The 25,674-nt window shown below is 42.3% G+C and overlaps 2 protein-coding genes across 2 annotated transcripts in view; one reads left to right on the top strand and one right to left on the bottom strand.

Annotated features, from left to right (window-relative positions):
* Positions 1–6,063: 6,063 nt before the first annotated feature.
* Positions 6,064–10,069, bottom strand: LOC306735800 (ubiquitin-like protein 7; the record flags this gene model as incomplete). Its single annotated transcript, XM_079217358.1, has 10 exons — positions 6,064–6,419; positions 6,623–6,736; positions 6,928–7,104; positions 7,190–7,239; positions 7,376–7,509; positions 7,630–7,687; positions 7,782–7,866; positions 9,443–9,528; positions 9,632–9,751; positions 9,895–10,069. 10 exons carry the CDS (start codon positions 10,067–10,069, stop codon positions 6,279–6,281), a joined length of 1,140 nt encoding a protein of 379 aa, XP_079073484.1. The 3' UTR covers positions 6,064–6,278.
* Positions 10,070–11,505: 1,436 nt separating this feature from the next.
* cd276 (CD276 molecule) overlaps positions 11,506–25,674 on the top strand; it is a 62,513-nt gene continuing 48,344 nt past the window's right edge. Inside the window, exons 1-2 of the mRNA XM_079216591.1 lie at positions 11,506–11,646; positions 16,794–16,889. Of these exons, the coding sequence (XP_079072717.1) occupies positions 16,844–16,889 (46 nt within the window). The 5' untranslated portion in view covers positions 11,506–11,646; positions 16,794–16,843. The remainder of the gene's footprint in view (positions 11,647–16,793; positions 16,890–25,674) is intronic.

Here is a 25,674-nt window from a genome sequence, read left to right as displayed (position 1 = left end):
TGGACCAAATTGCCCCCCCCCCCCCCTTAAAATGGCTTTGCATCGGGAGAATGAAATATGCCTGCATTGTCTACCTCAGAAAATCAATTTCATTCGCCCATCTGCAGATCAATAGGTACAATGGGATTGCAGACATCTATCTGCTCTCCCTTCAACATTCCCGATTCACTTAAAATTGCATCATCGGTTTTAGGAATATGCTTTTGAGTACAGATTAGCCAAGTTGTTTTTTTTAATGAAAAAAAAACAAGTCGATTTTCCAGATCAGCAATTGTATGTATAGTCACTAATATGATACTGTGTGATGTTGGTAACAAATGTTTGGTTAATGCCTTATAATGCATGGGTCAAAATCAGTCCGCTAGATCAACTGATTTCCAGTTCTGCTTTTAACAATTGTTCTGTGACTGTAATTTATTTGGTGGTAATTATCACTGATGTGTTACTCATTAGTGATGGACCGCCGGCCCCCTCTCCCTCATTGTTCTGTGCCGATGTGATCGTGTTTTTGGGACTACTCCAGCCTCTTTTACTGTGGTGCTTTGCGTTTATGTCGTTTCAAGTGGTGCGAAATGCACGTTTGCCCAGGTGGCCCGACTCGGGGACACGAGTCACGGCGTCCCCTGACTATCGGGATGGTCAGGCCTCACATGAGAGACAATTGCATATTGTCTCCCGGACCAATCACAGAGCAGCCTGTTTAAACCGGAAATACACCTCCCTGTCATGCTTCCACTTTGCATCGACGTCTTTCCATCATCTACCCTTTACTACCAGATGTGCATACATGTGTGGCACCTTTTTTTTCTTTTTTTCTCCCCTGACCTCAAGAAACTAAAACTCAGCGCCATGATTTATTAATATTACTTTCTTCTTGTATTTTCTCATTAACCCGATTTTATTTCAGCAACTCCTAGGACTGACATGGCTGTCTTGTTGCCAGCTCCCCGCAGTTTATTGTAACACAACCAATAACAGTTCAGCCCACAGCATATGATACTGCTGACCAATTACAGCCAGAAGAAGCTGAGTAATGATAGTGCCTACATGCTTGTAACAAACTGTCTCTTCAGAGAAAACCATTGTCAGTCTTATGAGTTGCAAATGATGTGGTTTAATGAGCAAATCCTTGTAAAAATAGATATTTTTTGGGGGGGGGGGGGCTTCGGTCCAAGTGGAAAGTGACTGATGCTAAGAATTAGAAACTGATTAAGCGAGCATGACCACTGTATGTACAAAACAAATACATTTTGGCTTTGACTATATCTCCGCTGTGTGCTATGCAATTATGAACTGCAGTCATTGAAGGGAAAATGATTGGAGTGTGTGCCTCCACCAAATGCTTATGACAAATGTGATGGTACAAAATGTCCACCAGGAAGGGATGTTATCGGCAGAATGACCTGATTAGGTAATGAGAATAATTAGCAGAAAGTTGGATGTATACAGACGTTTATTTCGTTGGTGCATTAGATAAGTATGTCAAATAAGGGTGTCTGTTCATGTGGTAATGCAACCTCTGCAGCTTTATTAAGGAACAGTATGTTATTGAAGTGGACCTATGTATTTCCTTGAGAGAAGATATCCTAAGAAGAAGTGCAAATTAAATAAACTATAAGTGTGATGTATCCTTTATGTTCTGAATGTTCCCTGTTTAAGAGATGAAATGTTGACAGTAGAGGCTCTTTATTTAGTTACTGCTGCTGATGAGTATTACTCACTTATAGGAATGAGCCTGCGTATGACGGCCGCACTGCCTAGAGAGAGGCCTTAGCTTTGGAGAAAGGGAAAATTAAAATAAGGGGGAGACAGAGGGGAGGGCGTCCTGACAGTGGGAGGGAATTGCTGCAATCAGCAGACACACTCTTTACATTAGTATATTTCAATCATGAGAGCCTGAAAGAGCCCTTCGCCTCCCTCAGAAGTGTCTTAAAGCTTGTGTGTGCGCGTGTTCACACAATTGTGCATGCATGAAGCAGTGTTTGTGTGTGAGTGTGTGCGTGTGCACTGGTGGAAGCAACCAACATCAGCCATTGACTTGCCCCGTGTGTGTCTTGTGAATCACTTTACCGTGGTAAAGTGGCATGTATGAGTTTCCTTGGTGTACATTTTCGTGCCGCGTGTGTATGCACTACTATAACATATCTCTGTACAGTCCCTCATGGCCAAATGTATATACTGAATGTATTGTAGGGGGACATAGAGGCATCAAGGTTCAAAATAAATAAAATTGGGTTTATGAGTTAATGTGTGATATAATGTTTCAGTGATCTTTTTTTTCCAAGCACATAATTATTTCGCAAGGGAAAAGCCCCTTCCTGGATCTTCTTCACCATCGCCCGTTACCATGGTGAAGCCTTTTGTCGAGTAGTGGAGAGCGACCATTGTTTGAGTCAAGGACAGAAAGCAGGAGCTATTATAAAGCCGGTGCTCTTGCACTTGTTGTTCTCTATTGATCCACTTTGGAGCACAGACCTGTAATATTGTTTTTTCATTCGGTTGTTCGTCCCAGAAGCGTTGGATTGATGTGTATCTGTCCGAGGCTCGTCCACATTCCCTCCAGTGCAATCACACTTCTGGCTATTTTTTCAATAAATAAGTTTATGGCAGCATTTTTATGAATGCAGGCTATATTTTGTCTGCATTGTACATTGAATGAAGTTGAAATCATATATGATTCTTGGCATTTGTAGAAAGTCTTTGCCTCAAGAAACCGATTCAGAGGATATTTAAACCAATAGGAGGCGGAAAAGTAGTGTTGATTTCCAATAGTAACACATTACGTCCTACTAGTTTTCTAAGACGTTTCCCAGAAGGACCCTGTGCTTTGGTATTAATTATAGGAAAAAAATGAGTCTAATTTAAACCAAAGTTATATTTATTTCACATGAATTTAATGTTGAAAATGTAATGTTCTTTGTTCTTTGACTTACATGTAGACACATTTTCCATTTTTTGCGCATGTTCAGATGAAAAAGACCATCTAGGTTCTGTAGCAGATATTTTTAATTAAATAACAATGTCTCTATTATAGCTGAACACATACCAAAATCCATGTTGTATAGATGTTTATACAACAGCAATCTAGTTGATTGTCTTAATTGTTTTATTTTATTTGCCTCTATTGAATATCCCATGCACAAGCCATACTTTTTGCACTGCATTCTTTTCTGATTGTAGTCAGCCAGACATCCTTATGCTACTTACAAGCTGTCACACCCTCCAGTGTGGACGTTGTCTCTGTGGCTCTGACAGTGAAACTGCATTTGTCTGCATGCAGTAATGAACATTGTTATAGAAGCGATTGATGCTATTGCACCATTTTGCTTGTTTTTGGCCACTTTTCTTTGGAAATGGCCAAGTAAATTTCCACATTAAAAAGTATGCAAAAAGAGAATTAGTAACTTGTTATATCAGCACTGTCTACCAACATGCACATGCACTAAATTATTGATACATTCAAAATGGCATTTTAGATTCAGTAGTTGATTGTCCTCATATCACCCATCTTCAGACAAAACAAGGAGTGAAGTTGTTATTTCCGATTTCCCCCGGTGGTTTGTTCATGATCTTTGCCTCTCCCTCTCCTGCCGCTCTGTTCTCCTCCAGAGAAGCTCCATCAAGGGTTAAAGCACCTGGGATGAAATGCATCAAAGACACCTTTGTGGACAAAGAGAAGGAGAAGAATAAAAGCATGGCTTGAAAGCAGTGAATGGCCGCCAAGGGGATAAAACGGCCTTGTGTCCATCAGAAGCTCATTTCATATTCCGTTCAGTCACGCCAGGCAGAAAGCAATCTCAGGTAACAGACCTTATGTTAATAACGCATGAGTTGCCTTTCTTTCAAAAAGACAAAAGCGGATGGAGGGCATTATACCAACTCCATCCTTCCCACCTGCTCTGGCACATCGGAGGATTTCTTCTGGAGAGAAGTGTTGGTATTGTTCTGCTCGTCTGTGAGGGCTTGATTAGAGGAGCTTTGACACCATTTCAAAAGGTCTGCCGTTGATGATTTCTATTGGCTTAACATACTGCCTATAATGACGTGGTGCCAAACCTTGTGCATTCCCTGAATGAATTCCATGTCACTGTGAGAGTAATTGGGCCAGCTTCAAAGCTCCAGGCTTGATTCATTAAGAAGGCAACTTTCTACCGGTTGTTGAAGGCATTTCCTGTTCCTGCTCAGAAGTGGGTTTTCTACGGATATGCATCCACCACAGTGCCATTGTGATACCATTTACACATGGAAAAAACACAAAAGTCTCACAAACTTTGAGGAATAATTGTTGTATATTGAATATTTTTCATACCTGATATTTTTGTGTCTTCTATTTAAATTTGCTTGCTGCTGCCACAGAAATGTCCCCTTAATAAAGTATACATCCATCTATCTATGTGACTCTTCACAATTTTGACCATGCACCGAAAGGTCTTGTGAAAAGGGACTGCATTTATCTTAAAAATAATTAGTCGGTGGAAATATACCTTTGGAATAGAGAGAGAAATTGTTTTACATTATTTCTAAGATCTTCAAATTTGTTTGTTACTCTTATAATTTAGTGGAATAAATATACCATAGATGTTTTTTGAATAGCCAGGTCTACATTGATGAAGATGTTACAAAAGAGTCGAGGTGCAAACAATACTTCAGTTCATATTTAGTGTGATGACATTTCAGTTCTCATAACCAAAGGGTGGATATGGAGGATGTAATATCAGGCAAGGCCCTGGGAGATTACCTATAGTCAATACTACTCTCTCAGTTGACGACAAAACAGACCTAAATATGGTGTGCAATACCAGCTTTTTTATACGAATATGTGTGACGCCATTTCAGAGTGTTTCCATGACAACTTCACGTGAATTTTCAGAGTTCATCGTTTAGAATATCTTGAAAGCTGCAGTTGTGAGGCTTATGATGTCAGTCGATGCATAAACACGGTAAACAGACACAAACCACGACTGTAAATGCAACACATACAACAGCTGACTTCACAGCTTCACAGGCAACAGAAGTACAGAAGAAGTCTTCATGGAAATCAATGGGAAGACTATTCAACATCACTCCTGCTTGGTTTGACATTCCCTTATTTTAAGGCGAGCAGGCTCCTTTTTCATTTTCTAGAAAGGCAAGGACATTTTTGTTCACCATTGTTTTGTTGAAACTATGACACCGTTTCTATCAGCACAGTGGAAATGCTGTATTTTTTAAATACCCCGGGAGGCAGTTGGAGGAGGAAATTGCCCGCAGGTGTGCATGCATATAAAACGGTAATGGGGACAGACGGATACAAAGCGCTGTTTGGGTGCTGTGCTCATGAAAGGGCAATTCGCTGATTGAGCTGTCACATTCACAGATGCAGTAATAAAACTAAACCAGGCAATTAATGTAGATGGAGAACAGCAGATAGCAGAGGGGGGCATGCAATATGTCCTCCCCTAAAAGACCCTGATGGGAGACAACGAGACCAAGCAAATGTAGCCTTCTGCTGGGGGGAGGGGGCTCTGCTAATGTTAAGAATGCTCTGACAAGCACAGAAACATCTCAGTGGATGTTAATTAAGCCATCACCTTATCTGCACAACTTCCTTTGGTATGTTACTGGTTGTCTCAGCGTGATGCCCTCTTTGCACAACAAAAGCCCACAACTACAAATAAAGCAACCATTTATCACAAACTGTTCAACAGAGGGCACATCACAAGCGTGATTTGAAATTTAGGAAAGAGCAAAAATAAACCAGCACAATGTCTACCAGGATGACTTATGAAGTCATGTCTGGATAGAAGTAAACTACTGCATTGCCATCTAGTGTACAAATGGATGAATTACGTAGGTTTGGCATAAACCTATGTATGTTTTTCTTCTTTTAGAGGTACACATTTTAATACTGCAACCCGGTATTTATTTTTTACGATATGTTAGTAAACAAATGAGAAAAAAATGTAATCTGAGCAGGCGCAGGTGACCTTATAGTTGCACAACTGGATTTCAACAGTCAGACTGACTGGGCCAATGCAATTTGCAATCAATGCCACCTATTAAACAGGAAGACAGGAGTTGAAGAGGAAAGCATGAATACATTTATTATACGTCCAGTCTCATCAACAAGAGAAAGCTGCCTTGAACTTTGTGGAACTCAGATATGATACTGTATGTAAATTAGGGAAACAGGGTCATAATACAAAATACTGTATGTCTATAGCAATACAGCTCATGTCTGGGCAGCCGGATGATGAACTTTTTTCCTGCCCTCTTTATAAAGGCTGTGGGGCATGGGCTCAGAGTCCTGGGCCTCCAGCAAATATGAGCTCCAAGGCTGACTGGATGTCACCATCTGTGGCCTGCAGCGCCCTCAGCATCAGATCCTCATCCTGGATCCCCATGTCCCTGAGCTGCTGCATTTGGGACTGCCAGCGGCCCTAGCAAAACAAAAACACATTCGCTGAATAAGTATTTTATCCAAAGATCTGCCTCGTTTTAGCTCTGCATTAATTAATTACCGCTGCCTACACTGATACTACAAAAAATACAAATCTTCCACCACTGAGGACAAAAGGGCCAATTACGATTTAAATGATTTGATTTTTTTTTTGTGGGGTTTAGTCTGAGTTGACGGCCTCACTTGTAGAGCAGACATGTTGGAGGCTTGCAGGGCTTGCTGGAGAGCCTGGCTGAAGAGATCGTTACTAACTGGGGTCCCTGCTGGCATCGGGGCTACGCCACTGGAGGGGTCCACCTGTATCAAATACAGAGAAGAAAAACAAAAAATAAATATATTCATCTGCAAATATTTGTCAGAACCGGTTTTCAATACATAGAAACATCTTTAAAGTGCAATAGTTTTTACCAAAAGCAAGGTCAACATTGGTTCAGTAGCTATACTGAAAAATACACGCGGGTCTTTTTCTAAATGTAAATACACATCACCTGGCTTGAAGTTGTCGGGGTGACTGCGCTGCTGTCAGGAGTGCTGGCGAGGGCCAAAGCCGTCGCCAGCTCGCTCTGCGTTATTGGCCGAGGGCCTGTCGCTCCACTGTGGCTCAGAGACACTGGTCGCATTCCCGCTGAGCCTCCTGCTCTGTTGGAGGGGCCTGCTGGGCTCCCCTGTTACACACAGAAATAGCCCCATAGCATCGTCAGTTCTCACGCACATGATATCTGATGTTGAGTATCGAGCAGAGTAACTCACGGACTGGAAATCGTCCTCATCGTCAGACATGCCCTCGAACATGAAGCCCCCTGCCAGATAAAAAGAACATTGAAAGTGAAAACCCTTGATTAAAAAGGGACGACACCAGAGTGTGAGTAGTTGCCCGATCCTCTTTTGCTAGTCATAGATTTTTGCCTGTTTTTACTGCACGATCGTATTCCTCACCTGGCATATCACTGTAGGAACTGGCAGAGACATTGCGAGAAGAGCTGGCACTGGACTGAGGGGGTATGCTGCCTGCCACGGAGTGCAGGACCAGGATGATGGCATTGACAAGGGCCGGGTGTGAACTGATCAATCTGCAAAACAGACAGAAGAGCTTGGATGTGAATTCAAATGAACTTCCATGTGCGTGCCAGAGCTGTACTCCCTTACTATGCGCCACATCAGAGCAAATAACAAAGACAAGCCCTACTCACATATCCAGCATGTTGGGGTCTGTGAACTGCACGAAGAGATCTTTATCTTGGAGCACGCCTGAACACATAAAAGGACGTTAGGGGAAATGTTACCGTTTGCGCGGTACAAAGAGATGGCAGAAGGATATGAAGAAAACCTTTGCAGGTCTTACCGAGAGCAACTGGGTCTGACCGGAGCCCTGGTGTCGCCACGATGATCTGATCCAAGGACTCTTTATTTGTCAGCATTTTATACACCTACACGTGTGGGGACAGACAGTTCGGCCCATTTGTAAATGTAGCAGCAGAAATAAAAAAGGGAAAAGTAACAGAAATCTAGGTTCTGTAGAATAGTTGCAGGAATAGTAGTGCCAGTAATTGTTCAGATACTCGAACAACACTAAATTAACAATATGTTAGTTATACTTATTTAACATTATTCATGATTTGTGTGCATTGCAGATGTGACTTAAGGTGGAATGAGGAACTCGCTTGAGGCGATACTGATACACACTATAGTACAGGTATTATCTGCAGATCATTGGATAGAGATATACCAACCGTTTGTTTTTAGAACCAATTCTGTGTCACTCGGATCTGGATAAATCTGGATAAATGCGCGCGCCCGCTCCTCTTCAGAAGGGATAATAATGGAGCACTGACACCACGATGTTCTAACAGTACAATGGCAAATAAACTCAGAGGAACCTCTTTTTATTTCTCTAATGAGAAGCAGGAGATGATCATCAAGGCATATGAGGAAGTCAATACCGTAGTCATTCACAGCAAACGCGTTGCGAATATTCCAACTTTTTTGCAACATTGTTGCCGTGAACGCAACTTTAACATCGCCCCCGCTGAGAGACATAAGCGTCGCAAATATATCAGACAAGTTAAATGCGTCAGTGTTGAGAAAATGCATCGGCTAATTTGAAGTGCTTCATCACCCAAATCAATCAGATTATATTTACGAATAAGTATATACTTATGAGGATATATGTACTGTATGCACGTATGAATCATGTACTATATATGTGTATATGAGTTTGAATATGAGTTTGAATTTGTGTATGGGCGGATCAGTATGTATGCATTATTCATAATCAGAAATTCAATCAATTGAAGCAGTGAAAATAAATTATGTGTGATTCTCTGTATTCTCATCACGATCACCTTAATCATGTTCTACAATAATGATATGTATGGTGTACTAATAGCACTGTCATATAATTATGAGTGCTTTCAACACATCCATAAGTTTCTTAAGAGCTAAATAAACTTAAGAACAGCGGCATGCAGCGGCTGATAGTCTGTGTCTGAGACGGGCGATCAGCTGCGCCTGTGGTGATCAATGTCCGCGGCTCGAGAAGCTCTCGTAAATAAATTATTTCTTGCCGGCAAAATCTATAGCGCCGCGTACAGGAAGTCATGATAATGTAAAGGATGGATCCTGGCGATCTGGAAGAACTCTCTCCCTATAAAACTAATATAACTAATATCCCTCCTTCATCAATGAGGAAGTGAGCTGCCTTTTTTGTCCGGTGGGAGTGTCCAGCTTATCCAGTGAAGTTCAGTAAGCCTGCCCGGGAGCAGGTTTACATTTTTGGATGTGTTGCTATGGTGATTAATCTAAGCTTGCTTCGAGAAACGGAGAACGCCAGACCTACGTCATCTTATCCTGACAATTAGCCCGCTAACTCAGTAAGCCAGGTACGAGGAATAGGGCCCTGTTCTAAAATGAAGCACCTACAGATCAAATGGGACAATTTACCCTTTTTGGACCAGATTTTGAAGGGGGCAGCATGCTGTGCCCATGTGTGTGTTTTCTACTCACTGAGTCTCTGTAGGCAGAGTTTAGAGAGTGAATAGCAGCATGAAACACCCTGAACTCCCTGGCTGCAGATGCTCTGTTTACAGGCTCTAGAAAAGAAACACACACAAACAGATTCAGACATTTTAGTTTGTATTAATAATACAGCTTAAACACAATGTATTTTAATACTGAAATGACAAACATAAATACCTGAATGGCCCTCTTGCTCTGGCCAAGTCTTCTTGAGGATGTGTAAGGTGGATCCTGATGGAATTCCACAGGCATCCAGAGTCAAGTCGTCCTTAAGTTTCCGCCCGCAGTGGACCAGCTCTGATAGGAGACATGAACAGAGATAGAACATGTTAAGGACAAATGCCAATGTGTATGCAGCAAACAACAAAAGCACACAAACAATAAAACACATTTGATTAACAGCTGATTTATTATGTTCAAACGCTACAGCTGTAACACACCTATAAGTTCGGGATCTGGGATGGAGTCTGGGATCTGTGCTGCAACAAGTTGTTTTACAGTAGCGATCCTGTATCCTCCAGGTGGAACATCTCCTGGCATCATGTCCGGGAAGTGGAAGGTGGATTTGGGCTGATTCACCAGCTTCAAGGACAGGTGCCAGTCTGAAGAAGCCATCTCTATCTGTTTTTCACAAACAGAGCCTAACCTCAACATGGCGTACAGATGTAATCAGTAATTACTGATGTAAGACTGAGGTAGCTAAAAGTAAAAATGCATTCCATTATTTCACCGTTCATTGTAAGATATATCAGATAAAAAATAAGACTTCTAATTTTGTTCAGTACCGCATACTAAAGAAAATAAACGTTAGACGAATAACACAACGATTATTTTAGAGGAGGGACTCGGGACAAAACGCATTATCACCTCATTTATATTTTTTTGGGAGGATTTTAACATGAAAAGTGACGTTAGCAGACCTTCCCAACCGGTTAGCTGCTTAGCTTTGCTATAAAAAAAAACGCTATGAAACATGAAACATTAGCTATCCGTAAAGTAAGCCTGCTAAACCCAATTGCTTCATACAATCAAAAGGCACGTCAAACACCAACCCCACGACAACAACTCCTGTATTTGAAGAGAACAGCGCACTCACTCACCATTTTATTGTTGACACTCGAGTCACTTCCGGGTTTTAGTCACGTGGGCACGTTACGTTTATTCCACTGGCATACCCCCCCCCCCCCCCTCCCCCCACACACACACACACACACCCAAGATCCAAACCGAGGAGTTTTTACTTCTCCCTGTCCTTGATTGTATTTTTAGACCATTGGCAATCTTAAATTCTCACCCTTTTCCCTCTCTCTCTCTTGCGCTCACACACACACACGCACGCACGCACGCACGCACGCACACACACACACACACACACACACACACACACACACACACACACACACACACACACACACACACACACACACACACACACACACACACACACACTGCTTTAGAAAGAAAAATAAAACTGTTAAGCCAATTTGAATCACTGCCCCGGCTTTTTATATTTTGTTTTAATAAGAGTAAAATATCACAAAGTTCCCAATTACTTTTCCTGTTGCATATCCAATATTTTGTTAAGTCAGCATGTCTTGAGCAAACGTGATTGTAATTATATGGGCATCATGTCTAATTTCAGGCTAATCTGACTAAACGTAGGCAGGTAAATCTGTGCGTTTCATAAACTGCATAAGGTTGCAGTTACAGTGATACGTTTAAGGACCATATAATAAGTCAATACAACTTCTCCAATATAAAAAAAAACTAGTTTTAGCTGTCCACAGACCAGCTCAAGCGTGCATTTGTAATAGAGTACAGTCCGCTGTATTGTGGTAGGAAAACGAGGGAGACGTCGGTGTGTTAACAAACGGTTAACTGGGGGGTCGGTACTCACGAGTCAGTTTTCTCCCCTCGGCATGACATCACCGCCGGACAAAGCAGCAAGGAGGGGTTTCTGAGGAGAACCGTCCCAAAGCAATGGAACACACCCACACACTCTGAAAAGACACCCAGGAGCTTTTATCCGCCGCCAAGACAAAGTAGGAGCACGTCGGCAGCACCATTTCTGTAGCGCTTCGTTGTGAGAAGGAATGAACAACTCTAGGAAATAACATCGGCTGTGCCGCACAGAGAACAGAATCCCCGCCGCTGGATGGTTGGTGCTTTCTAACTTTCGCCCTCCTAACATGGTAAGCCGCAAATGCAATGTGTTTGAGAGCAGAGCCCAAGCTAACAGGGAGGTTGTCATATCTAAGCGAGTGAATAAGAATAACTTTGAACTTTGGTTATTTCTTAAAGACGCTCAACAGCTGGCGGGGAGCAAGAAGAACCCCGTGAAATCAGTGAAGGAAAAAAAAAACTGGTGCACATAGTTGGCTCCATTCATTGGCTATGTGTCAGGTCCGCTATTTTGTTGGTAGTTTTTGCTAAGCTACACTGTAGGTATACAGTTACACAGATGGCGCTAATAACATCTGTGAATAAAGCCGACAGCGCCCCCGTTCGACAGAAAGTCAGCACTGCAATCAATCTGTGCAACCGCGGCTTCCACGACTCAAAATGGGGACATACGAGGAACAGTTATACGTTCACATTTGGGCCTTTTCCTCTCAGCACATTGTTTGCATGAGATGTATCAGTACAAAACACTATATTATGAAGCAGAGTGTCCTGCTCCTTGTCCGGATTGAAGATGCATCATGTAAAACCTCAAAAACAACCTTTAACACTGCAAAATAGGATTTCAGCTCCAATCTCCAAACATGACATTTTACCTTGAAATGTAATGATTACAAAAATATTTTTTGTGACTATATTTCCAATTTGCCATATACCATATATGATCTCATCAGAAATGCATAATATGTTAGTCAAAATCACATTTTAGTCGTGTCCTCAGGTTTACTAATTGTCCTCAGGCCTATCACTCTAAAATGTTAGGACGTCACAGAAGTCACATGATCAACAGGAAGTAGCATCATTTAGGGCTCCTGAAAAATGGAGTGATAGATCTTGCTTCATTTAGGCAAATGAAGCAAGATCTATCACTCCATTTTTTTTTATCACATTGTAAATATGATTGAGCATGTCAATCTTAAAATACAGCCCTGTTCCCAAAATTATTTCTTGAAGTTATTATGTTTTATTTTTTAAAGATAGTCATGATAAATAATTTAGAGGTGCTAAGTAAATTTCCCCACTGCGAGACAAATGCATAATTATCTTATCTTATCTTAAGTGTTCTCACGCTTTTAGCATTGATGTCATGTGGCTACTTTTCATGTATTTGTGTGCTAAAAACTCACTTCAGTTACTTTGTCATGTTTTTTTATTTATTTTTTATAAACCCTCATTCAGCCAGTGAAATAACTTAGTCCATACACCTAAACGTATGAATTTGTATAAGTAAAAACATATATAAGTATTGTTTCTGCTCTCTTTCTGTTTTTGGATCAAATAAACTGTATCAGAATAAGGTGCAGGACAGTAGTTCCTAACCTGACGTTCAAGACCCAACAAGGGGCCTCAAGACAAACCTAACAGGTCAATACATAATTAACAGAATAGAGAAGTGTATATTACATATACGATACGTATTTCCGCTCCACTGAACTATATGCTTATTTATTCCATCACAAACAGAAAAGGTTGGCCGTGAGGATAGGAGATGCTGTACTCTAGCCTGCAATGAGGACCTTGCTTGGTCTCGTGCTGCCCTTATCACCCATGATAGTGCAGCTGTGGTCTGCTGGCAGGTGCAGCTTCCTGTGGAGGATGTTGTATTTGCCGTTCGGACTTGTGTAGGAAATGATTTCTGACATAGTGGAGAGATAATGATGTTATTTGACATGGTACATAATGCTCTTTTGCCTTTTTTGTGTGTGCCAGGGATGTGATTGCATTGCATTTTGACAGTTCATAGTATTATTTCATCTCCATATCAATGCACATGTCAAGCTGCCATAAGATAAAGGTTACTTTAAATTGGCTCCTGCGAAAGTAGTATTTTGTCACATTGTATCCTGATCCCATACCCTTTTCTGGTCTTGTGAAGACACATAGGCCGAGCTCCATCTTCCTCAGTTGTATACGTATCAGTGGGATAAAAGTTTACAGTCTAATACGGCATTCTCGTCTATTATTGGGTTGCTGTATGACACCTCTGGATGGCCGAGTCCCCAGTGTGAATGGTATATTTGAGTGTCAGTAGTTAAAAAGAAAGTTGTCAAGTACAACTTTCAGACAACGCCTGACCCATAAAGCTTGCTTGAAGTTTATGGAGCTCTTCTTTCCTTATATGTATAATTTGACTAATTGACTTGACTACTATGGGGGAACATTTTCCTCCATGAAGTGAATTCAGTCACCCGAGGGCTTGCTAAATTCTCCCCACCGCTGCCATATGGATTTGAAAGGCTCACTTGCATCACATGATGCGGTCCTTTATGGAACCGGTGTCTTCCAAGTTGGAAATGTCCCCATAGCCGAGGGTTGAATGGTTCCCAATGGTTTGAGGAGCTTGGCAATGGTGCCAGCCATATGCCAATGAGACATTAGAGCAGAAGGTCAGTCAGATTCATTATATTAATAGTCTTTAAGAATGGCCTTGACATCGAAGAGAAAAGTGGAATCAAGAACTGTAGTGTCAGTAAAAAGACAAACTGTCAGATTTCTCGAAAGAATACTGCAATGGTACAGTGACCGTGGCGAAATAGTAAATCTTAATGTTCTGTGATACTTCACAGTCATTTCTCTTTCCTTTGACCTCAGTAAGAAGCTTAATAATCCTTAGCATAGTTTCCAAATGAAATACACTGGTGATTATGGTTTAAAAGCTGGCGGCCAATCACTAAAGGATATTCAAGACATTCCGACTGTGAAGCTTCTTCTTTTCAATTTTAATAGTCTTCACCTTAGAGAGCACCATTATTAGTTAATTTCTTGAACAGCGTTGGAATCCAAATAAAGAACCGGCAGTGTTTGTGATATGTTGGTGTGATATAGTGATGGATAACATAGCTTTAAAAAAAAAGAAAACACTTTCAATAATCATAAACTTCAAGTATATTGTCTCATTATATTCTGTGTATATATTCAAGGGTGGTCAGCTTGTTTTGATCCCTGACATTGAAGTGAATCGTTTAAGTTGAACCGTTAAATGAAAGGAGAAATACAGAGCTTACTTGCTGGCATGGGGTCGGTAAAGTGCTTGAGTCATTCAGTAAAACTCCCTTTGATGGCTTCCTGGTGTCTGGACAACACAGGCAGAGTCAGACTGTGGTTTGGTACGTTGGCACATTTCATTCCATGCTGTCCTTAGGACACGGAACAGATATATTTACAGTAATCTCTCCCCTTCTGGTCTTTTCTTCACTGAATATTTATGCACATTTTCAAATGCCTGCGCAGTGAGCAACCCATATTCTCTCCCTCTGAGGGTAAATATCTTGGGAGATTCAGATAGTGTTACAAGAGTCTCTGTTGGGTTGGTCTCTGGGCAAGCTAACGTCTTCTGAAAAGTCCAGAGAGTAAATGGCGAGTGTTCGTTTATGGAAACTTAGTGATGAAGCTGCACTCCTGCCCACATCCTCTCTGCTGAAGACATAAATGGAAAACATTTTGGTTCAGCCGAAGGTGGAGCTGCAGCTGACATCAATATAATCATTAATAATAAAAACGCCCCAACTGATCTGAAAGCGGCCTTCCACAACTTCAACATGTTTCTCTTCGTCCAAAACGTGGTAAAACAAAGAACTGAACTTGTGGATTTGTAAAACAATTTAGCTGCTCAACCAGAAACTGTTACATTCTCTGGATTCTGGATTCTGGATTCATGATTTATGATTTATATTTATGGAATACCTTGCCATCTGGTTGACTCGCCATCATCTCAGATACTTGGCTCTGACCCTGTGACGCTGGACACTGAGATTAACAGAAGCGACACATAGTTCAGCAACTTTTCCCCAGGATTTTTCTATAAACCAACAAATTTGCCACCAGAACAATTTGAAAGCTTTTATCAAGCGTGATATTCCTCATCCAGCTTTCACGGCCTCTCGGGGCACAGGCACGTGGTTCCAGGATGTTTATAGAGGAACTGAGAATAAAGTCTGCCAGGAAGACATGGATAATTTACCACAAGGAAATGAGTTTAAAAAAAAGCTACAGAAAGGAAGCAGAACCATGTGCTAGTGCTAAGAAATGTTGTCACACCAACTCGATTATTACTCGCATTCTTTTCTGTTTAAATATGTCTTGCACATTATAACCCAACACAGATATCTGGAGAAGATATCCAGGGACTCAAATGGCCCGTATAATCTTTCTAGATATGTTCATTGGTGGGTTTAGATCAATGAAGCAGAAATACCCCATTTGCTTAAAATACTGAGTTTGTTTTTAATATCTTCCCTTCTCTGTTTTTGTCTTCCTCCTTCTTTGTACTCGACACACTTGCATCCAATTCATTCTGTGATCCATCCAGTGTGTCATCCAGACAGTGTGTCTCTCTCGCTTTGAGATATTCATACTAATTGGGTGTTTTTCAAATCACAAGCTATTTGTTTTGTGCTATTTTATTATGTATAATACAAAGAAAATCCTATTGAGTTCAGTATGTGGAAGGCATATAGTCCACAGATCATACACCAAAAGATACAACAAACAAACATGGACACCGTGACACTGGGGCAGTGCATGTCCTTACTGTTGTTCTACCCAAGCATTTATAATTGTTGACTGTTGGCTTACAATGACTTACTATCAATGTTTTTTTTTTTTTAATCTAAAATAGATTAGTAGTAGTTTCTGTCTCAACATATAGTGACCTCTATACCAACATATAGTGACCTCTATCCCATTCTCAGGGAGAATAATGTCTCGTAAATATTTCATGTGTTGTAGAGTTGAAGTAGACGGGGGTAGCATAGTTTTGTCGGTTTCTTCTCATTCTTAAAGTAGTGTTTTCCCCTGATAAAGCAGAGCGAATGACTCAGCTGTTTCCTGTCAACTTTGGAAATTCCCTTTTGTCATCACAGCTCCACTCCTTCTGAAAGACAAAAGCCTTGAGCGGACCAGAGAAAGGGCTGAAATGATCCAATTCAGATACATTTTTTAATCTAAAATAAATGATTTGACTTCATGTAAAATGTTTATCTCAAACTCCACCCACTTGAGAGACTAAGCAAGCTGAAACAAAGACATAGACAACTTTCATGTCTCACTTCTTAATCAGCCTTCTATCAACTTCTTCTAGTCTTATATTGCAGTGCTATTGTGTTCCGTTATGCAATCTTCCACCTCCTCAGACGTCTGTGTTTCTTTCTCCCTGCAGCGCTGTGTCTGAAGAAGTTGACCCGCGGTTCGACTCCACCCTGGTAGAGCATGCTGTCCCTCCTGCTTCCCGCAATGCTGGCCATCCAAGCTATGGGTGGGTGTCGCCTCTGCCTCTGCCCTGCCATTAGATCAGAGTCACCGCACTGTGAAATGCCAGTGCCTGTTAATAAACAATATGCCCTGCAGGGCCGATTAGTCTTCCCCCTTCAAAGGCTTCGCTGAGCAAAACAACAGTTTAATTGAGGCTACCCTCAACAATACTGTACCAATACTTTAAAAGTTGTAAACCCCATGACAAGTTGACAAAGAACATATTCTTATTTAGATAGATGTTCTGCCTCAGGGAGTAAAACAATTAAATGTTTAATTTCTAAATTGAGTTTATACAGGGTTACAACTGTGTGTGTGTGTGTTTTATATATTTTTGTGATAATTCAGCTTGTAAAACAGAATAGCTTTGACCTTTTTCCAGACAGGTGACGAATTGAGCTCGGGGCTCGGGTGAGGCCCTCGATGAAATGTGCTAAAAGTGCAGTTTTTCTGCTCTGACTCAGGGAGTGCGGTGTGGAAGTCATCCTCTTTTATTTATAACACCGCGTTGATGTAGCAACTGAGGATTCATAACTCACGCACTCAACAAAAGTTTTACTTCAGTGGAAATGGTGCTCGAAGAAAAACTCGAGTCATCATAAAAGAGAGACAAATAGCCTGTGCAGGCCTGATAACGTCTCAAGACACGGTGAATAAAAGAAGGGAATTGGGAATGTCAAAAGAGGGATCGACAGTGCATATATTTCAACACCAACCTTTTCCCAGTTGGTGTGTAGGCTGACACATAATGTAAATTAAAATCTTATAGCAAATGCTATTCCTTTTATATTAATGACTCACCTGAATAAGAAGAAGGATGTCAGCTCTGGAAGTTTTTTTTCTTTCTACATGCCAAAACTGAACTCCGCATACTAGATACTACAAACTACCCACAAAGTTCACAAATAACTTTAAATGTCCAAAACACCTATTTTTCGCCTCTTCTGCTCTCTGGTTGAGCTGACACAACCTCCTATCAGCCATCAGTGGCACATTTCAATCTTGACTCAGTGGACATAAGTGTCTTCAGTGGTTCATTAGGGACCTATTCTCTCCCAGCACAAATGGGCCTGCGGCCTGCTCATTACTGGCTATGTGGCATCCGCAAACTCGCTCCTCTTACCGGGAGGGAAGAAGAAGAAGAGGAGGAGGAGGAGGATGAGGAGGAGGTAGTGGTGTCGGGGACTGATGGAGCTCTTTAACTCACGGGTAATGGGCTATTGTAGCTCACACAATGATTCAGTTTCCCTCTGCTAACTGGAGCACTAAGTGAATTAGCTGGAGTCTAGTTTGATGCTACCGCCTGCACACATGTGACATTGTGTGATGACACAAAAACACTACTTGCTTTGTGGAGCTTATTTTACTTTGTGTCATTTACACCAGCTTTGAAGAGTTTTTCAGGTGCATTTCAGATCAAAGCAGACCAAAACAATACAACTTAATTTTTCATTCTGTGTTAATTGATGTTTGGAGTGCGGTGACACGAAGTTGATCACATTGTGGGCAGACAAATTAAGGCAGTCTTATTTTCTTTTACCTGTATAGGACAACAGTAATTATCTGGGTAATTAATTATAGGTCAATTTGGTTGCCTTTGATTTATTAACAGCCCTGTTTTGCTGCTGTTGGCCACCCAAACAGAAACCCTACAGACTTGTGTAATTATATGAGCAGGTGTGTGTGTGTGTGTGTGTGTGTGTGTGTGTGTGTGTGTGTGTGTGCGTGTGCGTGCACTCCTGTCGATATGATTCAGGGTCTCCCAGGTCTCCAGGTCCCTCCCTGGGATTACTGGCTGTAATCTTCCCTGTGTTCAGCCGGGTCATTGCTCAATAACTCCTGCAAGTGCCCATATCAGTAGACCCGATTACACCTTGTGGTCTCTGGCAACACACTTCCTATCATGAGAACAGTGTTTGTGGAGGGAAAACACAAGGACAAGCACACAATAACACTGTCATCCCAACGCAAGCAACATTGTCTCTGTAGCTCCCGGCTGTATCCTGACTCGGTAGTCAGATGATGGATCCTTCTCTGTAAAACCTCTCCCTGATGTTGCTCATACAGCAACGCACAGCTGTTGTGTCACTGCAGCAGCGAAGAGGCTTGCCTGTAAGGGGTTGTTGCGTTTGTGCTGAAATGCACTGTTGAGGATGCCGAAAGTACAAGAACAACGCGCAATCGCCAGCCCAGTCTGGCTTTGACCCTTGACCCTGCTGCTTGCTCATAATGACTTCGGTTTATTTCTTACCGCACTCATTATATAACCCAGAGTGGTTACAAATGTCAGCAAAATGTGTGAAATGCCATTGCATATGTACAGTACTGAACAAGTAGCTGGGTACAGTAGCCTCCTTGGCTCTCTCCAGCGCTGCACACAGCCAGCGGCAAAGCTGACAGGAGGCCGTCGAGCTAATTGCGTGTTGTTGTCAGTCTCTGTTCGGTTGGCGCAGCTGCCGGGCTGCCAGAGCACCCAAACAATGAAAGTGAAATTGTATTTCACGCAGATGCAAAAAAACAAAACGCTGACCCAATTTCACTCCCAGCGATGGGAGCTGTAAGGTAATTCAAATTAATTAGCATAATTGGATAGATTGCATCAAGCGTAGTAGTCAGCAGGCGCACGTTATGGCAAGGGCTCCAGAGCGTGAAAATAGACCCGTTCACGCCTGCATCTCTGGTGTACTTTTTAAAGGTCTGCTAACTACGAATGCCCTCTCCTTGTCCTCCTTTTTTTTTCTCTTCACAGCAATTGATTCTGCAGAGAGAGGGGGACATTTTAGCGTGTGCAGAAATTCAATTTAGGGTTATTACCCCATATCTGTGATGTTCTGGCTAATTTGATTGCGTCCGAGTGAAGTATCCTTTTAAAAACAATCGAGGACAGGCTCAACAAAGATTGGTTTCGCCGCAATGCATACATAATGACCGGTCTCTGGTGGCTCGCCTCTTGTCTCACCGTTTCCCAGCTCTACTTTTCTCACAGTGCGCTCATTGAAACCGAGTGCATTACCCAACAAGCGCCTCATGATTATTTCAACAAGTCCTGAAAAATTCTGCCTTGTGGGATCGTTAAAACATTGATACGCTTAATATGCCGAGATTGCAGTTCTGGAGGGGGGAGAGGGGCCCCGGAGCCATACGCGGGTTCTACTGTAGTGCGTAGTGGGCTGTGATGAATGGGTTGAACGGATGCTGATCTGTGCTTGGAAGGCACAGATCACAGCCGCTGACTCACTGAGAAAGCACCACGGCAGCTGACACAGGGAGACGCCCACCTCCAGGGTGTTGCCTCGGTGGCTGTGGCGGCGGTGATGTCAGGCACTGGGGGGGCTCTGTCATCGAGACGACACACAGCTGGCAACAAACTTACCCAATGCATAACCTCGCATCGCTCCTGGTGCATGAAACCATGAATCAGCAAAGGATGTGAACCCGTGAAAAAGCTAAAAAAAAGTAGTTTCACAAGACAACAGATGGAAAACACCTGTCTCATCAGAGGGATCAGAAAGAAAGAAAAAATATTCCTCTTTCTTCTTCCTCATCAACTCTTTCTGGCTCTTCTGCAATGATGACCGTATTGTGTATGTATGCTATTAAGAGTCATTTAATTCGATTACATTTATTTTGTATAACCCATAATCACAAATTACAATTTTGCCTCAGAGGGTTTTACAATCTGTACACATACGGCATCCTCTGTCCTCTGACCTCACATAAAGGGAAGAAACCTTAGGGAGAGCAACAGAGGACGATCCCTCTCCCAGGATGGACAGAAGTGCAATGGATGTCATGGGTACAAAATGTGGACAAAATTAGCTGCACTCAGGTCAGATCTGACATCATGACCCTCCTGCGACCTTGCAAGACTTCATTTTCGCACCGCTCCTCCCCTTTCCGTCACCGGCCTCCTGCTCACCAAAGGCTCTCTTGTCTCTCAGGTTTTAAGGCCGACACTTGTCCTTATCTTCCCACTGTTCTTCAGCCGGCCATGTTATCTGACTGCCGAAGCCCATTAACAGGTTATTGACGGGAAATGAGATGGCATACATCTATGAAGGAAGCAAGACAGAGGGAGCAGAGATAGGGAGCGAGAAATGAAGCGAGAAAAAAAAAATAGCACAAAAGTGAGTCCCATCTTGATTTATGACATAAGCAAGGCAGAGTCCTTGTCTTCCCTATCTGCCATCACCTGTATCTCTCCCAGAGTGAGGGCACTCACACTCCATGATGAGTTCCTCAAGCAAAAATGGGGAAGGAAGAGATTATGTTCAGAGCTTAATGTTGAAAGTGACCTCTTTACATTGCAGAAGGCTTGAAGTCTCACTTAATCTCATCCAGTGCCTCTTCTAACTGAGGTGCCATTTTGAAAAGAAAAAAAAACCCTGCTCAAGACACAGGCTCTTTTTTCAGATTGCTAATTTCGGACCAAATCATGCACACTATGCACACACTCCCATCGCTCGGTCAATGTTTTCCAGATGCAAATTTTATCCCGAATGGGAGTATTATGGACATGTACATCTGCTCCTGACAGCATGAAATCAAAAGCTAGCTTTCCCCTCATACTTTTACAGGGATTGGTTATATCATAAGAATAATCTGTTTGAAAGGGCTCACAGATCCTTTGAGCAAAAATCCTTTGATGTTCAGGTGGTGCAAAATGGCCAGAGTGAAAATGTGTTGAGCTGCAGTTGCATTCTTCACCAGACGGGGGCAGTGTTGTAAAAGCATATCTCTCCTGCTTGTCTTGTCAGACTGAACCCTACTGTCATTGCAGTGTGTTAATATTGCACCTGTTTACTTTGCTGTGTCAATATTGCCCCCTCCAGTGCTCATGCTCAATTGTCTTTTTATGTGTGTGTGTGAAATTCTAGTTATTCTTCCTTCCATGTCACAGGGTTTAAGCGAGACCCTTTTAAACGTGTACTTATTGTATTTAACAAATGCCGCCACTGATTGAGCGAACTGTCTGTTATTGAGTCACCATTCTTACCTCGATGTGGAGAGGCTGCGGGGCGCTAATCTTTGTGAGTGAAGTTGTATTGCTTATTGAGCTGGAAGGGCGAGGAAATAAGGACACAAGGAAAGTTTGGTTGTTTTAAAATTGTTCTGCATTATGTTTTGATGCTTTTAATGTTTTTACGTGAAGCACTTTGAATCGCCTTGTTGTTGAAATGTGCTATACAAATAAACTTGCCTTGCCTTGGAAGGCCATGAGTTTAGTATTTCATTGCATGTTAAAATGTCTTCATGTGTTCTGGACATCAGTATATGAATCGTATCTGAAGTCAGTGTATTTTGTGTAGGTGTGTGTGTGTGTGTGTGTGTGTGTGTGTGTGTGTCGACTTGTGCACCTGTGTACTAGTGCTGCGTAAAGTGTGTTTTTGTTTATTTGCCTGTTGCCGGTCATGCTGATGGGAACCTCTCTGCTCCAGAGCAGCTTTGTAACAGCATCTCCATTGTAGTGTCAGAGTACCTCGTGTCCAATTCCTCAGACAGTGTGTTGCTGTGGAGCTGTCAGAAGTCATGCAGGTGTGGAATATCAATGCCTTCTCTGGCCTGTGGTGTCTGTTTCTGCATGAAATTGTGTGTGGCGAAGTGTGTGTGTGTTTGTCTACGACTGTCACTCGTTCAGAGTGTATTGGTACTGATACCACTGGTACTGCTGTTATAAGCCAATGCTAACCCATACTTGTACTTGTACCCGTTTCCTTTTCCAGGAAGACGAAGGCAAATCGTTGCAATGTTTAATTACTTCTTGTTACTGCTTCAACGCAAAGTGCAAAGATGTTCCTCTCAAATTGTTAAGTCAGTAAACAAAAGCCGAACTGAAATAACCCTAATTTAACTCACACGAACTGATCATTTCTGGCACGAACACGATTCTTTTTTTGTTATGTTTTCCCAGAAGGGATAAGCTGATAGAGTTTTGCAATGATCAACAGTTTGATACAACTCACTACCACTGGAGCATGTTGTGGCTTTAGCTGAGCGAGGATATAAATTAGGGATGATCAAAGGAATAATTTCAGCCTCTGAGAAAGACTTTTTCTCAAGTCCTCTCTATTGAATTGCTTTAATTTGAGTATTGTGGGCTTGAAATGTGGTCATAGAAAGTTGATTTTCATGTCGGCTAACGTATTCTAAATGTAACCAGTTTCCACTGAGTGGGGGGCAGCATGTGACCATTAAAACGGTTGCAGCATTATCCACCTCTCCGCTGTCCATTTATGTCCTGAGTACGTTCCAACATCATACTACTGCCAAAACCCTGTTAAATGCAGAGTTTTCCAACTCACTACCGTCGCCCCCGAGCTCATAACATTTATTCTTTCATACTTACATTTTGTTGTCAATCTCTGTGTCCATTGGAATTGTTATTGTGTTTATGCGATACGCTGTGAGGAGACGTGAGAGAAAATACGTGCTTTTTGTTGACTTGTGTGTGGGGCTGCAGGATAAGAAGTCAGAAAGATTCTGTGTAAAATGGGTAAATGCAATAAGGATGCAGCTCTCTGTACATTCTGCTGTGCCACACATTTGCCTGCCTCCAGTGCACATTTGTGAGTGAGGGACAAGATGAAAGTGAGTTACTTTCCAGTAACCGGTCCACACTTTAGAAAGTCTTATTTACAATATTGCGTATCGTGGCTGAATCTGTAGTTACTTTGTGGTCTGTAGATTCATATCTTACCTGGATCTTTGCTTCTGAGCATTATATGAGTCTATGTTCTTTTGTTTCATTTGACCACATTTTATATGCATCCATCTTTGTTTTTGTTGAGTACCTTTTCATCTTTCCTAATGTGCACGGTATCAGCACAATAATAAGTCAGAGTTGTACAATGTATAAAGCTGCGGAAAACCCAGAATACAATAATAACCCAGGCATATATTAAAATGTACACAACTATTTAGGGAAAATGTACTGTAATACAAACACAATACAAATTCAGCAGAATCCATGTCCAAAGATTGATCCTAACTCCTTTCATTGAAAATCTATCATGTCTTTGCTGAAAATATTAATATTTAAAAGTTATATGATGTATGTACAATGAATAAAACATCAATGAATGGACAGACTTACAGACATTTGATTGGTTGCTGATTAATATGCTAGTGTCCCAGTAGGCGTTGCCACAATACCAGTGCCCCAGAATGAGCATTTAATGGCACGTAGCCGTTATGGAGTCGTTATTACTACAGCTCTCTTGCTGTGTCAAAATGTCTGCCCTGAAAAAGGCCTGCTAATGGTCACAGCTTAAGTGTGCTCGGTAAGGAGGCACTGACCTACTTACCTTACCACTTAGCTTACGTCATGTCGGGTCCATACAGTAGCTACTGAGTTCCCGTATGTCGTTATTTTAGTGAAATACAGAGAATCTGAGCTGCACCTGAGCTTTAAATATCATCTGTTTGGGTTAGATTAAAGTTTGCGCAATTGTAAAACCATTTGATTTGTCTTATATAAAGTGTGCACATGATGTCGGTCAAATAACTGCAGAGATTGACAGCTGAGGGAGAATAATCTCAGTTCAGTTCTCTGATTCTGTGCACATTCTGTAATTTTAAGGGCTTATGCACTCACCTATCCTATCAGATACCTATGTATTTGCTAGGATGATGTGAGTATTATTTACCCACAGCCTCGTGAGTCACACTGCTAGCACCCTCCCCTAGAAAAGCTCTGATCCTCCTATTTGCTGTCTGTTTGCATCCTACGCTGTCTCTGTCTCACACTCAGCCCCCATGCTCTCACCCCACTTTCCCAGCTTGCGTCAGTTCACGATACAAATAACACCGTAGAGGCAAATCCAGCAACACCCATGCAACGCAGACCCGGGGAAAGCAAGATGGAAGGAGGTTTGATGGTGACAAGGTGGTGTGTGGTCTTGAAAGTAGAATGGAGAGCAGTGTGAAGATCACTTGCAGCCTTTCCTCGCCAGCCTTCTGCCTCACTGCTAAGCGGGGCCCGTTGCCAGCGCTCGCTAAGGCTGTAATGAGTTTATTTCATGTCGGCTGTGAAAGTGCCCGTCTCTGTCTCGCAGGCACTCAAACAGAGCTGAGGCCCATAAACACAAAGTGCAGTGTGTAAATCCCCACAGCCTGACGTCTCCCAGCCTGCCCTCTATGGCTTCTGAGCATCTCTTTATCGGGAGGGAGAAGGGAGAGGTGAGATCCCCACTTACCCCTGAGAAGACACTGCGGGCCTGGCTACAAGGTGCTGCCCGGCCCCTCTCACCGAAGACCACTCGTGTAGTAATCTTTAACCTCCACTACTCACACTTGTCTCTTTCGAGAATGCATGTGTTTTCATGTTGAGAGCAGACCTGAGGAGAGACGATCAAACACGCGGCTGCTACACGGAGCATGCTGTTAACGGCAGCAGATCAAAAACAGCCAAGTGCACAGTGATTCACTTTGGTTTGTGGTATTTCACCTCTGACGAATAGGACATCAGATGTGCGCTTTCCGTGACGTCAGCTGACCTAGCTTGCCCTCCTCTCCTGTCCAATCCCTTCGATGCGTTGCAAAATGCTCCCCTTGAATGCTCTCTCCAAGTGCAGATCGGTCTCTACACAAGGTCCCTGTGTAGAGCTGCGTGCTCGCAGGGCCTTGGGAGCATGTGGTAGGTCACTGGTTAAAGAAGCAGTGAGTGAAGCGATGTGGAATTAGAAAGGGGAGTTTCTATCTCTTTCTCCTCTCTGACATGGCTTTGGTCTGTGTTGAGGGATTAGTGTGTGAGGCTCCACCACAGTCTCTCCCTTAGCTTGTTTCCAGAT

This window comes from Taurulus bubalis (assembly GCF_910589615.1).
Source record: "Taurulus bubalis genome assembly, chromosome: 4".
Classification (NCBI taxonomy): Eukaryota; Metazoa; Chordata; class Actinopteri; order Perciformes; family Cottidae; genus Taurulus; species Taurulus bubalis.
Note: the sequence above shows the minus strand (reverse complement) of the source record. Positions and strands in the feature narration are given on the sequence as shown.